This window comes from Brachycentrus maculatus, unplaced genomic scaffold (genome assembly GCF_059751285.1).
Source record: "Brachycentrus maculatus isolate JH-2025_06_01 unplaced genomic scaffold, ASM5975128v1 h1tg000272l, whole genome shotgun sequence".
Classification (NCBI taxonomy): Eukaryota; Metazoa; Arthropoda; class Insecta; order Trichoptera; family Brachycentridae; genus Brachycentrus; species Brachycentrus maculatus.
The window spans coordinates 476,955-494,539 of record NW_028281023.1 but is presented as its reverse complement, the minus strand read 5'-3'; the positions used below and the strand labels follow the sequence as shown (position 1 = coordinate 494,539).

At 33.8% G+C, this 17,585-nt stretch overlaps 1 protein-coding gene across 1 annotated transcript; it reads left to right on the top strand.

Annotated features, from left to right (window-relative positions):
* The first annotated feature begins 1,964 nt into the window (after positions 1 to 1,964).
* On the top strand, positions 1,965 to 13,050 carry scny (ubiquitin specific peptidase 36). Its single transcript, XM_088266607.1, has 9 exons — positions 1,965 to 2,411; positions 3,542 to 3,763; positions 4,770 to 4,920; positions 5,501 to 5,792; positions 6,299 to 6,463; positions 7,381 to 8,513; positions 11,119 to 11,278; positions 11,971 to 12,105; positions 12,411 to 13,050. Exons 1-9 carry the CDS (start codon positions 2,144 to 2,146, stop codon positions 12,588 to 12,590), a joined length of 2,706 nt encoding a protein of 901 aa, XP_088122733.1. The 5' UTR covers positions 1,965 to 2,143; the 3' UTR covers positions 12,591 to 13,050.
* Positions 13,051 to 17,585: the final 4,535 nt, after the last annotated feature.

Genomic DNA, 17,585 nt, shown 5'->3' with positions numbered 1-17,585 from the left:
ACTTTGGCATAATACTCAATATTATCAAGTTCTTCATATACGGATTTCTATTTTTCTATCGATAATTGTCTATAACCATAGTTTGGCTATATTTATTTGAAATATTTGAACAACTTGTTAGTATCTCGTATTTTTTGTTCCCGTTTTGGTGTTTTTGTTAGTGTATTAGTGTGTCTCGTTATTTCTGGTCGTTTTTTGAACAATCTGACGTTTACGAGTCGACCCCCCCTGATTCACAGACTACTAATTATATACAGCCATTGCAAAACAATGAAATCGTTGGAATTCTTCTGTTCCGCAGTTGGTACGAGTGACAAGAACCGAAGTGAAGTAGTTATTATCAATGCCATCTAGAACTACAAAAGATAACAATACGTTAGTTTTACCTTAGTACCTAAAATGTACTATTTATTTATTTTTCGTATGGTATTCAGCTATTACATTACATCAATACAAATTATAAAAATATCAAAGTTCAAAATTAAAAAGTATTTTTTCCAAATATTGAGTCGCTGATGTAGCAGAAAATCCTTTAGGTTCCCTTTTTACGCTCTGAGGCTGCACTCTGACACGACGTGGCTCACAATCTACCTCTCTGGACCGCAGTCTCACCTCGAGGAATCCAACCACCCGCACTTGAAGAAAATGTTGGCACACCTTCCATTGCCTGTCCAGATTCTGTTGAAAGCGGCCCAAACTATCCTTGGTAGATCGAATCCGGGAAGTCTCTCTGTGTGCGGGGTAGGGAATAAGTTGGACTCCGAGTCTCCTCCTATCTGAACTTTCAACCCTCCTCGATGGTGAAATTGCTGTCGGTGTTCTCTTTTCGACTTGAGTCTCACGCCAGTTAAAATGTATTATTACTACCTGACCCTTATCCCCATCCATTTGATGCTATGTTAATTTGATCGTTTATCAAAAGAAAGTAAGGTGATCTGTTTTGCGTTTAAGGTACAAGTTCATGATATAATAAAAAAATATTTGAGTATTTTTTTTATATATTTATTTTGACACTGCGAATCAAACCTCCAGCGTGGTAACTAAATGTGCTAACTACCTCATTATGAAGACGGACTTGCCTACATACGTAAAAATAAAAAGACGTGTTGCAAAGATTATATAGTAATAAGTACATCTGTAACCATGGTTACTATCATAGAATAATGCGATAATAATTCAAATTGGACGTTTATTTCCCTTCTTCTTCTTTTTTTTTAAGACTAGGTTCTGTCATTCTCCGGTCCGCTCCTGGAAGGTGGAAGACCAGCTATCCTTCCATTGTTTAGGTGGTCTTCCTGGGGGTCTGATCCCGCCTATGCTGCTGTCCGCTGCCACCCTCACCACTCGATCCAAACTCGCTCTTCCCACATGATCTCTCCAGAAAAGTCTTCTTTATTTATTTGTTTATTTCCCGTATACAGGAAAAGTGACTATCGCACTATAAACTCGCAAAGACTAGAGGACTGTGTCATCAAATATCAAATTGATGTTAACCAGCTTCGTATAAACTAACAAGATATCTAGAACAGGTAAAAATACTTGGAAGCCGGCAACCACGCTTACGTGCAAACATGCATACTTTTCGATCTTTGCAAACATGTTTCAACGACATTCTCGTCTGTTACTCAAACGTAAATGTTATGGGTGCTAAGGATTATATTTTTATTGAATAATACATATGTAATGGCGCGAATGAAAAAAAAACGAAAACTGAATAGTTGATCTAATTAATTCAGTCCTTAATGATGACTAATATGAATTATAAGGAAGTAATATGTATCAGTTATTATAAAGGGAATATTTTTTACATTGAATTAATAGAAAATGAACAGTGAAATAAATATAAATAAAAAAATAAACATTTTATTACGTCACATGTTTTACGCCTTTGTTTATGTTCATCATTACCACATGGTCGAAAAATGATTTTTCTACTAGTGAAATATCTATCTATTTTTGAAATTATCTATGGATATGTCTCACGCCGCGCGGCGTCGATATTTTTTGTGACTGTTTAATTTTACAAATATACGCGACATAAATGTCGAAAACGCGCCATACACTATAATTTTTAGCAAATATTTTCTTGTGGTGATGAAATAGTTCTTGTTGTAAATGTTCATGTAAAAAGTTGGAGGTAAAAATGCCCGCTTCCATTTTTGACCCCGTGTCCAATGCGTTGCACTTATCCTTGACAGCTGATGATAAAAACCAAAACGATTTGCTGGATAATAGATTAATATCGTCCGCTAAAAGTGTTCTCCTTACGAATATAGAATTTGAAAAAACAGGAACGTATCAGTCCGATGTTTTAGATGGCCTCAAGTCGAAGTACATAATTTTGAAGGCGGACAAACGACTTATCGAGGACAAGTCATTGAAAAAAGATTCTAATTCTTCATTAATGTCAGGTATATTATTTTGTGATCATTTTAAGTATCCTTCATTCGTTCAGTATGTTTATTATCCAATATTCGGTGTATTACAATTATAAATATTGAAATAAAACGTCTGACATTTATTGGTTAGTTTGGCGCCGTTTTTTCTTTGTAAATATAAACATAGTATTTTTACAACTAGACATGAGCATTCATTGCGATCAATTTGCTTTCTTTTTTACCGTCTCTCATTCCCGGAAACTTATATCTTACTATAAAAAAATATATTAAATTGCATTGCAACATACAAACTTCAAAAGCACATGTCAGGGCTGACAAAATAGTTTTTCTATGATATAACATTGACATAAAAAATACTTAAATAAACAAATTATAGTTATTATTTTTTTAATTTCGCAAAAATGTCTCGATATTTTAGTATTTATTTATGCCTACTGAAGTCTTTATTGCTATGTAAAAAGTAATTTGTACAATTTAGAACTTCTTTCTAGTAATATATCATTTTAACGACGTCATTTACAACCATGGGGACATTCAGGGAGCTGTCAAAATATTTCCATACGGGAATTTGTGACGCCACAAATTTGCTCCCACATACTGCCTGCTTGGTTCACTTATGAAAAATATGCTAATTTTTGTGATTTCTTGGCTATGCCATAAATTCATCATCACATTTGGAACTATTTTGACATTTTACTAATGTCCTTATCGACAGTTTGTTAAGGTGTGTGAAAAGTAATTTGTGAGAATGAGAATGACTTTCTCTTCTGTTCGTATCATGTCAGGTCCCCTTGACATCGACTATCACTCGAGAGTAATTGCCCTTGTCTCGGACAGCTCTAAACACCGCCTCGATGGTCCTGATCCCCATCCAATCTCATATATTCCAGAGCCAGGAGATCTGTCTTCTGCCCACACCTCGTCGACCCTCTATTTTGCCTTTTATGATTGGGTGCAACAGCTCGTACTTGAATGACCTTGTTTTCCCATATAAGATTTTGCTAGAATATAGTTACATTCTTCACCTCCTAATGTAGTGGTTAGTACGTTACGTTCCTGCATCTCAAATTTATTTCTCCATCAATTTCAGTTTATTTCGATTGACACAAATTTTAAGCTAATTTTAAAATTAAAATTTTCAGCTCGGACAAAACCAGAGAATGGGTTGCCATCGCCGAAAACAGTTCTTTACCCGCTTTCGTCTGTTCGGTTGGGATGGGAATCCGGCTGGCAAGTCGGTACGGGGATGCAGAACCTCGGCAACACCTGTTACCTCAACTCTACGCTTCAGGCTCTCTTTCATGTCCCTGCGTTTGCCAACTGGCTCATGTCGGAGACTCAACACCCTGACAAATGCACACACGGTATGTGTTTCAATTCAATTTCTAGCTAATGTAGAACCAACTTCCAAACACGACTGGAAGTAATATGGTATCCATCGTTGTAGTATCAATTTCTTTGCGTCTTCCTATTTTACACACCCACCTTTCCATATACATATTATATTCGTATAATTTAAAAAATAAATATTACAAAAAATAAATTTATATGTTCCTGTCAATCAACTGTTTCTGACAATTTTCAAATAATGAATTGGTGTTATAAACTGTGTTGGTTTAAATAAATAATAGTACCTACTCTAAAAAAAAACAAATTCAAAATGTTTATCGGTAGTTTTAGCCAGTAATTATGTATACAACATATTTTACGTAGGTATTTTTTTGGCATACGCTTATTACATACAGAATTGGTTTAAATCTAGCCAGATTTACACCGAATAAATCCAGATCCTGTCTCGAGATTACAACACGAAACACGGGAACACAAAAACCATAATTTGTTCCATGGAGATCGAGGAACGGCACTTCATTATTTCTAAGTCTGGGGGTTGAAATGTACACTTTTATTAGACCCAGGAATGAAGGTTCATCAGTATAAGTTAACATTTTAAACAGTTATTACAGTCTAAATTTTCTCTTTTTGTTAAAAAAGATTGAAGAGATTGTTTTTTCAAAGTTTTTTTCTGATTTTCAATTAAATATATGGATCAATTTTTTTTTATATGCTAATAATATTTCTAAGGTTATGATAATCTGCAATTTTGCACAACCGACATGCTTAGGTAAGTGATTTCATTTTTTGCAGAATCAAAAATTGCAAAATATGTTTTAAAAAGGATATAATGCAATTAAATTTATGGAAACAAACTTTATTTTTAAATATTGCAACATGTTAAATAAACGATTTGAATTTTAGAGTTATGCTGTTGGATTACCTCTGGGATGAAAGGAGATGAATTAAAAATTTTAGCATTTGTAGAAATGTTTTTTTAAATAAAAAATATTATAATGTTGGTTTTGGCATTTCTAGGGGGTTGTGTGATTTGCGGAATGAGAAAAACATTGATAGATACTCAGAACTCGGGGACCCCCATCAAGCCGTGGCAGGTTTACTCCAAGTTGAGAATGATCTGTCGCCACCTCACTCCCGGTAGGCAAGAAGATGCCCACGAGTTCCTCAGGTAATATCTATTTATAAGCAGTTCAGAGTTTAATTATATTTTTGAGGTTATTATCAAAATCTACAATGGAGTCTAAAACATTGCCAAGAATATTTTATTATGCATATTGACACTATGCATAATAACCTGAAATAACTCTATGCTCTTCGTAGACTCTCCTTTAATAATGAATTTGTTCTCCAAAATTAATCCTAAACTGCTCTAGCTTCAGGTAAGGTATTAAATATTTAGTAGAATATTGAGATTTGTCTGCCTCCGTAGTTTAATGGTCAGCATGCTACTGTGTTGGAGGTCCGGGGTTCGATTCCCAGGGAAGGGGGGGTCAAATAAATATAAGTGATTATTTACTCTAAAATTTATTCAATATTACTCTGGACTGATGCGTGAAGCGGAGTGCTGATCATCTTTCCTTCATGTGTTAACGATCGAGATAACACTGCGTTTATATGATGCAGTACCCTATGCACCATCGGGTGCGGATAAGGGTATGAAAAAATGAATATTAAGAGAGCCTGTACAAGGTAGGGGAACGGGTAATGTGACGGGTGACTAGACAATGTATTTGGTTTATTTGTTGCAGGTATCTGGTAGAGTCCATGGAGAAGACGTACCTGTCGGGGCTGGGCGAGGCCGGACGGCAGCTGGAGCCGTACAGCAAGGAGTCCACGCCGCTGAACCAGATCCTGGGCGGGTACCTGCGCTCGGCCGTGCGCTGCCTGGCGTGCGGCCACGTGTCCACCACCTTCCAGCACTTCCAGGACCTGCTGGTGGATGCGCGCCGCCCCAACACGCTGGACGAGGCGCTGCAGGGCTTCTTCAGCAGGGAGCGCCTCGAGGACCTGGGCTACAAGTGCCAGGCCTGCAATAAGAAGGTCACTTCCCACCCCTTCGCATAAGATTAATCCGCATCCGCCGGGTGAAGGTCTCTCCACTCCTTTCCAGCAATATTGGCGATATTATCTGTTTCTCGGTCGCCACTCTGAAACTTTTCTTTTACATCCACCGTCATCTCGTCCAGATAAACAGCCTAGACATTCCAATTTTCTCTCAGCAACTACAATGAATGTAATCTAGTTCTTCTGATGCTTACCCACATCCAATGGTCCATTGAGTACTACATAGGATCGACACGGTGTTAACTTGATCATTTATTACACAAAGACAAGGTGATTTTAATCTTCAGCCTCAGGTACCAGTCCAGGGTAATATTAAATAAATATTGATGTTATAAAATCACTTATATTTATTTGGAGTCAGACTCGGGACCTCACGCCTGGTAGCCAAACGTGCTAACCACTATGTTTTAGAAGTGAAACGATATTCATAATAACCATTATTTTTCTCTGATTGATAATAAATGTGATGGTTTGTATTTCAGGTGTCAGCGACGAAGCAATTTTTCATTGAGCGAGCTCCGATGGTGCTCTGCATCGCGCTGAAGAGATTCTCCATAACCGGAGGAAAGGTTTCCAAACACATTCAGTTCAAGCCGCGAGTGGTCCTCAAGAAATTCATGTTTAACCAAGGAACCCAAGAAACACTGGTGAATGATTTCATATAATCAACATTTTTATTGATATCTCAACATAGATAAAGAACTTTCTTTTTGTCGAGATAAGAACATGGAAGTCTGGGTAAATGGTCCAGATACAAATTTTATAACACATCATTAGCTGGATTACATGTATGCCTTATGTATGTACTGTGTAATGATGGGTCTTCATAAAAAAAAGTAATTTATATGTATTTATAAATGTGTGTATATGTACATATATATTTTTAACAAATAAATGAAATTGTCGCTTCTAATTACATAACATAATTCACATTTCTGATGAAAACTTCATGGGCATCTATGGTAATTTTTTTTAGATTTTTATAAATTCATGAGTGCATGTGAGATACTTTTTTGTAATATATTTCATATAAGAAACGCCTGAAAATATAACTTTTTATTTTTTTATACTTGATATAAAATTGAAAACTACATGACAGACCCTATGGTGTAGTTGGGTAGATGACGCTTGACTTGATAACTTGATTTCAATTGCAAAATTAATTCAAGAAATATTTAATTTTAATTGGGCAGGATATTTTTCACATGTACCTTCCCTATCGTTACTTTCCTACCTGCAGACAAGCCTCTAAAATAGAGGTTTTGCAGTGTATTCTTTAATAAAAATAGATTATTATTTTCATTCACTATATTTGAGTGTTTATTAAATGTTTGTTTTTAATTTTGACTTTGCTCCACTTCAGCGTAGATGATAAACTTTTACTTTAAGCAACTCGGCAAGTGGAACGAATCCAGAATTTGTTTAGATGATTTTAACACTTAAATATTGTGATTTCATACCAAGCTTTTTTCTAAATTCTTCTTTATTAAATGTGTAAAATGTAGTAAAAGTAAAAAAAAATGAAATGATGAATATGTTTTGATATATGTATTTTTGTTTACAGGCCTATCGCTTGGTGTCCGTGGTAACCCATCTCGGTCCTTCGCAGAACTGCGGCCATTACACGGCCGTAGGGTTGGGTCCGGGCGGGTCCTTCTACCAGTTCGACGATAATTGCGTCCGAGCCATACCTACAACCAACGTGCTGGGAACCAACGCTTACATCATCTTTTATGAACTAGAAAAACCGGAAAATATCCCCAAACCCAAACTGAACGGCCAAACGACACCTATCAAATCCATCATATACCCTAAGAAAGAAAATGAAGAGAGTTTACCGGAGAAGAAGTCTAACTTCATCGGACCCGTTTTACCGGAGAACGTACGAAATAAAGAAAATAGTCCGCTCAGACTTAACGGCTTACCCGATACCAGCAATCCCAAACCGAACGGCTACCGGCCAAACCAAAATGGGACCGGCCCATCTTCCTCAAATGTCAAACCCGCGTCTAAATTATCTCTCAACCTCGTGTCCTCCACCCACTCCCAGCCTCAACCGGGCACCTCCTCATCTCCCAGTTTCACAAATGGAAAGTTCAGCAATGGCAAAATTACATTTTCTAATGACAATTCTACGCGCAGTCTGGTTCCTAACGTACTCTCACCCAGTAAGTCGACAAATATTCTAAACGGTTCTCATCAACCCAACGATGCCAAGTTACTCAAAGACGTCAAACCGACACCTCCCAATACTCCAAATAAATCCAATGGCAACATGCAAAATGGCACATCGCATACCAATGGAGATGTTAAATTAAAGATTAAGGTTAATGGGGAAGAAAATGCGAGTAATCATTCAAAATCTGTTACGAATGGCGATTCTAATACTCGGAGTCCGCTTCCCGGTAGTTCAAATCATCCTGTCCAAAGTGGAACCAAGTCGGAATTGCAAAATGGATCTTGGAAAAAGCCGTGCGTCTTAGTGCCGTACGGTTTGGAGTCCGGCGAAGAGAACTTGGATGACGAAGAGGAGGAAGACGACGCCAGTGTCAGGAATAAGCTCAGCGCTCCCAAACCGCCGGTTCTCAGTAAAGAAGAGGTCTTGCCCACAAAATCCACAGATCAAAGCTGGAAAGTGTCCAGCGATGTTCCCGTGGCCCACCATAGTCCCAGCCTCAATGGAGTGGTCAACAGCAAGTGAGTTAGAGTCCATGCCTATTCATTCTAAATTTGAGGAAACAAATTCAAACTACAAATTACACAATCGACAAAAAATACTTTGATTTTTACAGCGTTTCACAACGGATGACAATGTGGCACCAATTTGTCTTGCCGTCAAAAGTAAAATATATCAAGTAAAGTTTTCTCAAATATTGAGAGCCAAAATCAAATAGTGCAAAATCATTCTGAAGACTTTGAGCAAAAATAGTTGAATTTTTATAAAAAAAATTGGATCGCAACAATTGTGTATCGATTGTATGTAAATTGTAATTTTATAAGAGAAATTTTACCAACTTATAAAAAGCTTAAAATTAACACTACATAAAAAATACTATCAGATATATAATTTTTACAATGTTTCATTGTTACATCCATCAATTATAAGCACATGGAATTTTTCTAGAGAGGCATATACTTATTTTGAATTTATTTATAAATTTTAACTTTACAATTTCAGTTGTTTTATTATTTTAATAAAACTTGTATTTATTTGTGATATATGTATGTAAAAAAATCTCATATGGGCATAGTCTGTGCATGGGTATATAAAATAATGTATAATATGGCATTAAGCTAATTATAATAATTTTAGCACATATTTTATTAAAAAAGAAGACAGTGTAAAATGTATGTAAAGAATAGACGTTATAAATAAATAAAAAATAAATGCTAATATTATATTGAAGCAGAAGTACGAGAATCACCAATCAATGTGATTTCTTAAATAAATTCATTTATACATCCGACTACACACAGATCAAACGTCATTAGCTAATACGATAATTGGTTAATGAATCAATCATAATAATTGATAGAGAGAGAGAGAGAGATGTATTATTTAAGTGCAATGAAATTACTGGGTGTCCGGTGGCAGAATTGAGATTAAAAATTTTAATAAAAAATAAACTGCAATGGATAAACATTTATTGCAACAACTATTACAAAGAAGAGAATTGCGGATTTTATTTCTTAAAAATTATTTAGTCTAAATGTAGACCATCATGTCGGACACACTCTTAGAATCTGGTCTCAGTATTCCATGCCACTCACTAGAGAAGTGACGTCAGGATGCCGTTAACTAAATGAATTATATTTTTTTAGTAGAGATTGTCATGGGGTCGGTTTCATACACTTAAATTTTGAGTTAACCCTACAGTAAAAAGAGGTGAGATCTGGCAACCTGGGTGGCCAGGGAATGTCACCGAAACGGCTAATCATTTTTTAGGTAACAAATCGCGAAGATCGCCATCATCTCTCTAGAAGTGTGAGGGGTAGCTCTATCTTGCTGGAATCATGTGTGTGAAGTGAAGGCAAGATATTCTCTCATTTTTGGCAAAAAATCATCGTTAAGCATGCGCCGATTAGGTACACCGTTACACAGTAATGGCTTATCCTCGATGAATAAAAAAAAGAAGGGTCATGCACATATGCATTTGTATACTTAGGGATTTTAAAGGTCAGTGCAGTTTTATAAAATAAGTTTTTTTTAAAGTCTGAATGCAAAGCCTGATCTGATAATAAAAATGGTAAAAAATATAGTTTTTAAATTGCTTAAAAATTGAGGTGCATCTTATAGTCCGTAGCGTCTTATAGTCCGTAGCGTTTTATAGTCTACAGGACTGTAGACACACGTTACCGCGTCTTATAGTTCATAAAATACGGTAAACACTATCTCAGCTTGCCAGTTGTTGGTACAGTATGAAGAAGTATCAGATTTTCGTTTGCATTCTCCGGCTAAAAATGTTTCACCGCAAAAAATCTTATGTATTATTTGTTTGAAATTTTGTGCACTAACCAGCCTAAAATTCTTCCCTAACACTTAGTAGTTTCTTCTTCTACTACCTTCAACCCCTCCTGTGATAATTTTTCAAGGCTGTTAATCGTTTCATCTGGCAATGTGTCCAAAAAAACTGAAGTACCAGCCTAAAATATGGAATTTTTCATTAATATAAAATTGTTTCTTTACCATGACAACAAGATTGTTTGAATGAAGAACAGCTGAACGGACTGTCTGACATTTCTTTGTAGCGATGCTTAGTTAGGAGGCACTAACTAACCATCATGTCGCTTCGTGTATAGAACGCCACACCAATCTGTCTTTGCAAACAATCTTCTCTTACACATTTATGCATCTCCTCATACATACCTGCTGATTATTCCGAACCTGACCTGACCAGTTTCAAGTATTTGAAATTCTCGATCATGCCAAGTTTTATTCGGTATTCTTCTGCTTCTATTACTAACCACATTCTCTTTTTTAAAAATCAGGTTTTATATAAATCTATCATTAGAAAACCACAATTATGTAAAATATTTTTTGATGAAATTCAAACTTTCATTCCTCAAATTAATGAAATTTTCAGCTCAAATTTCTAAGCAAATGGTTTCTAGTCCATTTTAAATTATTTAGCACATGGTTCCCAAGCGGTATAATTGATTTGTTGCTTAATAATGAATTTAGATATGTAAGATACGGTTAGTGACAATTTGGTTAAAAAATGGTTTTAATAGGTTTACTGGATACCTCCAATAGTTTTGACTATCATAAATTGACGTGTATTTTTTTTTTCACTTTTCCCAGGTTAAGAAGAAGCAGTGATGCCTACAACGAGCAGCCCACGGTGGTGTGCGTAAAGGAGCCCCCCAAGGGGGTGGTGACCCAGCTGCAGAGGTACTCACACCAGGGCTACGGGGCCCCCGTCACCTCCTGGAACGGCCACCATGCCCAGCTCAACAGACAGGTATGTATACCAAAATTATTGTTACATTTTTGATATCTAAACATATCGGCTGTCCAAACTCAAAACACAGTAAGGGACATTTTTTTTTTAGTATGTTTTTTTGCATTTTTGGACTAAGTAGATGCTACTTAGTCCAAAAATGCAAAATAAACGTACTACAAAAAATGTCCCTTACAGTGTTTTAAGTTTGGACAGCCGATATGTACATAAAGAAGAATATGGAGTCTGGGTATTTACAGGGCTTATGACCTGTCATAGGCTGGTTACGTGATCAGAAAGTGATGACAGGTGCCGTGGCGTAGTCGGGTAGACTCTCGACTGCGAAATTGGTGTCGCAGGTTCAATTCACGCTAATTGCAAAATAAATTCAATAGAGTTTTATGTTCAATTGGTCTGGGTGTTTGTGATGCATTTTTCACATTTACCTTCCCTATCCTACTACTATCCTACCTGCAGACAAGCCTCTAAAAGTAGAGGCTTGGGGGTTTTACTCTAAAAAAATATTTATGTAAAATAATAACGAAACAAATTTATGACCTCATAAGGTATCTTTTAGAACCCAAAAGGGAGGACAGTCAGAAGGACCGAGATTTAAGGTGTCAGCAAGGTGTACTAGTACCTCGAAATCCAAATGATTTAATGGTCTCGACTGTTATAATATTACTGTATTTAATAAACAAGTCAATTTTCAGGTGTTCGATGATAAGAAGAATCAACTGAAGAGACCTTTAGAGGAAGATGATGAAATGGATCGTGGCAGAGTGAAGAAAATTCGCCATAATAATTACAATAGTGGCAACAAGCATTATGACTATAATCCATTCCAGGTACATTCATAATTCTAATCATTTGAGTGGTGAGATTTAAATTGCAGTAAATTTTGAAGAAAACATTGTCATGTCTCAGTACGCCATGATCATCCTAAGAGATGTCTTCTGCATTTTGCAATATTGACACTGTCAAATATACTTGACCCTATAAAATTTTTGAACTATTAGTGGAATTTATTTCAAATAGTCAGAAACAACAATGGTGAAATTTACCAATTATAAATTAAAGTTTTACGCACTCCATTCTTAATTTTGTAGATTTGTATTAAAATTGATTATTATTGTAATTTTTGTTCCTCCAGGATGTGCAGAATCAGCGTCACCGGTGGAATGATAACGGGAATCAAAACAAGGGTAACCGGTTCAACCGATTCAACAAGAACTTCCGCAACGGGCCTCGGGGACGCTTCGTGCACCACTCCCGACACCACTCCGGCGGGGGCCACTACCACCACAACACCCACTACGGGAGGAACCGCTGACCTCTAGCCCGGCTGGAAAACCTCTACACTGTTATACGGGTGATAAGCCATTAGTCCCGCATAGAGCTTTCAAACACTGTGAACAACGGCGTCAACGGGCTGATAAAATATTGTTCAATATTAATAGGGAACTGATTCAAGAAGTTATTGTGTTATAGATGTCCCGAGAGAGACCAATAAGTATTTTTTTAAAGGGAAATATTGAAATTAGGGTCGATGGTAGGGCTTACGGCCTGTCATGGGCCGGTCACTGATCAGTGATCACTTTACACACTAACATTTAACATTCTGCCCATGATGAAATATCACATTGATATTTGAAGCATTTATATATTCAATATTCGAGAATCCATTTATATCTGTATTCAGGTGCCATCTCTGGAGATTCTTGAAAAGTAAAAAGTTGAGACCTTTATTCAATCATTTCTCCATTGCATTGTTGTGCACTACATTTTTTTTTTTCAAATATTGTATATTTTAGTGGGAGAAGTTTGGTCCAATGTTTAAATAAGACTACACCTTAATTTGCATATATGCAATGTCCGATATAATGAATTGCCTGATTATCCAAAAGTATTAAACAAATAAAATTTATATGGAGTCACGTTACATTAAATTTTGTCATTGTTAAATACAGTAAACGCTTGTTAATTTGAACAACGCGAATTTTGCCATAATTTACAAAAAACATTAAAAATTCAGGTCCAAAAATGATTTCACACAAAACTATTGAGAATCAAAAAAAATATTTTTCCAGTAAATTAAATTATCGGAAGGAAAAACTTTTTTCTAATTTACTGAAATTACTGATTTCATTCACCGCTATTTATTATTATTCGTCAACACAAAGTATAAACTACTGAAACATTGACTCGCATTAGTTTATTTATATTGAAAACGATTATTTAAATAAATTTTCTAATTGAAAACATGGATATATTTCAGGTTTTGGTCCCTTTAATTTTGGATTTTTGAGGTTTTTCTGTATACAAAATTGATAATTCATTCTGAATGACAAAAAGTCGCTGTGTTGTAAAAGTGTTGGAATTTCAACATTTTTGCATGTTGTTTTTATAAAAAATAAAATTGTATTTAGAAAAAGAACTTGATAGATTGACATTTCTTGGTGGAAAATTATATTTGTATGTATGTATAAATAATAAAAAAAATATAAAAAACACATTTATGGAAAAGTTTTTTTGTTGATCATTATTGGCTAGAGCTGTCTTTATTTTTACAGTTTTCAATAATAATGTATTTCATAAAAATTAAAAAAATTTATATATATTTTGAGTACAACCTTTTACAAATGTAAACTGAATTAATTTTATAATTTAACAGTTATGTACTTAGTAAATACCAGTAATAAGGTCTTTTTAAGCATTTTTTGATAAGCTCAAATGCGTTATTTTTTGGATTATTTCGAAAAGACCTTTTTGTGCACTGTAAATTTGTTGATGGTACAGTTGTTGACATTTACGGGTATTATGCAGAAAGGAGCCAGTCAACAACAAAATTGGAAAAGCATATTATAGTATTCAACAATGTGAAAACAAAAAAGTGATATTTTCAAAGTAAATTGTGAATTTTAAAATGAATAGATATTACCACAAATTGACAACCGAATCAATCAATGAAATATATTTACCTGTACTGACTAAAATGAACTTTAAATAATAATTATCGAAGAAAAAAATCAATGCTTGTATGTGCAATATTTAGTTTTTAAATTTATTATAAAACCAATATGTATCAAAAGGAAGAACCATAGACATTGCTAACATATAAAATTCATTAAAATTTTTCCTTCATTTATTCTAACAAAAATAAAAACAACTTTTTATTTTGATTTCTTTGTAAATATTTAATTACTTACCGAGTTTTTAGTCTATTGGCTCGAAGACGTACCCTTTTGCAGGAAAGTCTATATGATTATTATATACTGTAAAAGATTTCAAAAAAGAGAAAATGGGATAAAAATACTAAAAACAAAATCTAGAAAAAAACAAATGTTTTATATTTGGAAAAAAATCGAACTTCATTTCTGATTCCATTAACTGATTTTTTGTTGTTTAAAAAATACGAAATACTTGAGAAACATCGGTGCACATCAGTTTATATTTAAAAAAAAACAAAATTGCTTAATTATTTTTTTAAAGTTGTGGTCCCTTAATTTTGAATTGACTAGGTTTTGCCGTAACATAACTTATATTTAAAAATATTTTTTTGTGCACTGGCATCTTAAATTAATAAGAGAACTGACTGGCTTCTTATTGTTTTAATTTTTAACTTATTATCTAAAATTTTATTTAAAAAGTGAGACAGCAATATAAAGTTTTAGTGTATGAATCCATTAAAAAATTATTAATGTACAATTTTTACTATTTTATTTTCACAATACTTCATTAGTGTTCTATTAGATTATACTTGACGGTCTGAAGACCATAGAAGTTCGGGTGACAATTTTGTGCTTTTAAAAAAGAAAAAAATCTTATTTTGTTTATACATACAAAGCTACTTGAATTAGTTTCTAACAGATTACCATGTCATTTATTTTTTTTACTCGAATCTCTGGTATTTTGAAAATAATTATCAAGCAAATGTTACTGTATACTCAATTCATTTTTCAACCATTTATTACTCTGACCCCTATGGTTTTTGCCTTCATTTTAAATATTAACCATTATTACCTTTTGGCTGTCATATATATTATCATTTTTACTCAGATTACTTCATGTCACATTAACCATTTAATATGTAAACCTGTAAGTGGTTTGTCGTAATGAATAGGAATATGACTGATGCATTTATTTTTCTTAATATTATCACAGCAGTAACACTAAGAAATTAATGCTGGAAAGTGAAAACGGCGTAAGCGGCATTCAGGTATAAATTATGTTAATTATATTCAACCTCAGAGCGATAAGGATTTTACTTATTGTACTGCTCCATTGTCAAGTTGATTTACATCATTGTTGTATCACTTTTGCAAGGATTTATCTTAAACCTAAATTGCTATCTACTTAAGCCCTTGTTCTGCAATAGTAATATAATTTATATAAATACATATATATATTCAGTTTTTTGTCTCATAATCCCTTAGTAAAATTAACTTTCAGTAGTATTATTTGTTACAAAATACATACAATGTCAATCTTTATTGCGCTATATTTTTTTTGAAAATCGATTAGAGGTTCTTAAAATACTATTACGCCCTTTTTTCTTTCTACCATTGATGTATGTATGTTTTATTTTTCTGTTAATACAAACCCATTCCATGTTGTTATAAAAATATCAGGGCTGGAATTATGAATGCTGTAAGATATGTATTGTATCTTTAAATTGGTTGTTGATCTGTATAGCCAGAAAGTACTATTAATAAAATAAAATGGGTAGTGTTTTTTTCCAGATAGAAGTAATGTTAAATTTACCTACATATTAGCAGTTATAACTTATACTGTGGATATGGAACCCTGAGTGCTATCGCCATTACTGCCATTTTCATTTCTTCCTCTATTGTACCTTCTGATTTGCTTTCCTAAATCACAATTATGCGCTTCACCCTGAGCTCCTACACTCATCACCTGCATCCCATAAAATATATCCTACTTCTTTATCCAAGAATCTGGAGCGCAGGACTGGTCACCCTTCAGATATTAATTATTAAGACCTTTTGGGTGCAGATGGGGCTCAGAATTATAGATACATTTATAATTCCAGTCTAGGGAATGTTTTTACACTAAATTGCTTGCCATTAGCTTCTACTAAATATTGAATTAAAACAAATATTCTTCTGTAGATTTTATTTTGGCAAAGAATTTCACTGCTTTATTTGTTTTCCTTTTTCTTAACAGTTAGAATTAATGTTTAAAATAGTAATTACGCCACAATTCATCTTAATCACAGGTTGCCAACTTATTCACTATTTAAAAAAAAATTCTTTATAGTAAATATGGTTCAAATAGCAACGAAAAAACTTTTTTAGTTATCCTCTCTATATATTTGGGGCATTAGATCCGAAATAACTTTAAATATCACAATTTCAAAATTATCTTCATTTTATAAAATGTTCCTACTGTAATTTTGTTCCTACAATTTTAATTAATTAACACCAGCATTTATTATACCTATCTAAATAATCAAAATAAATCAATAGAACTGAAATGCAATTTTTAAACATTTTCATCAACTGGCAGTGTAATATTTGACATTGTCAAATTTTCTATAATGGTTTGTATAAAATACAGATAGATATTTAAAAATATTATCAAAATGTTATTTTACCGCGTTATGTGTCTGTTAAGTTACGTATGTTGTACAGCTGAGCAGGTGATAAAGCATTTCTTATTTCCTGCGTTTGTCACGCCATTGCAGTGTCTCTCCGTCACGCGTGTTTTATAATCTTTCGTTTAAATGTGAATATTTTTAATGTTTTACATCAAAATCAAAGAAATAGGCTTTAATGATCAATGATGAATAAACTCTATTGTGAAAAATTTATATAGACAGTATTGCAAAAAATATATAACCATATGCTAACCCACCGGAATAATATTATTGTATTTCGTGAAATTAAATCCATTCAATGAAGTATGCCATTATATGGTGCGAATTCCGCCCTCCTTTGTAATGAAAGCTTGAATTTAATATTACAATAATTAGTCATAGTGATACAAAATTTGAATATGGTTTGTAGGTAGCTTAATTGTCTAATAAAATATTCACGTGCCGATTTTACGGACACGTTGCTAACCGCATAACTTAAAATAAGTTTGTAGCGTTTTTAGATACTACTCTAAAAGCCTACGTTTAATATCTTTTTAGTTTTATTCCATATAAGTCTGTCCGTACGTATTGTTTTTTTTTAAGGTGTAAATATTTAAAAATGTAAAATTATTGCTATCGGTGGGATTGATAATAAAGTAACTTGCAATTTGTATAGTGATGTGTAAATATAATTAAGTATTCTAGTTTTGTCCTTATTATTTTTTGGTA

What these genes read in the sequence shown, in the direction of transcription:
- scny (XM_088266607.1), top strand. Translation starts at nt 2,144, where the DNA reads ATGCCCGCTTCCATTTTTGACCCCGTGTCCAATGCGTTGCACTTATCC. An exon ending in TAATTCTTCATTAATGTCAG is followed by an intron (nt 2,412 to 3,541) that starts GTATATTATTTT and finishes TAAAATTTTCAG; the next exon opens with CTCGGACAAAACCAGAGAAT. An exon ending in AAGGAACCCAAGAAACACTG is followed by an intron (nt 6,464 to 7,380) that starts GTGAATGATTTC and finishes TTTTGTTTACAG; the next exon opens with GCCTATCGCTTGGTGTCCGT.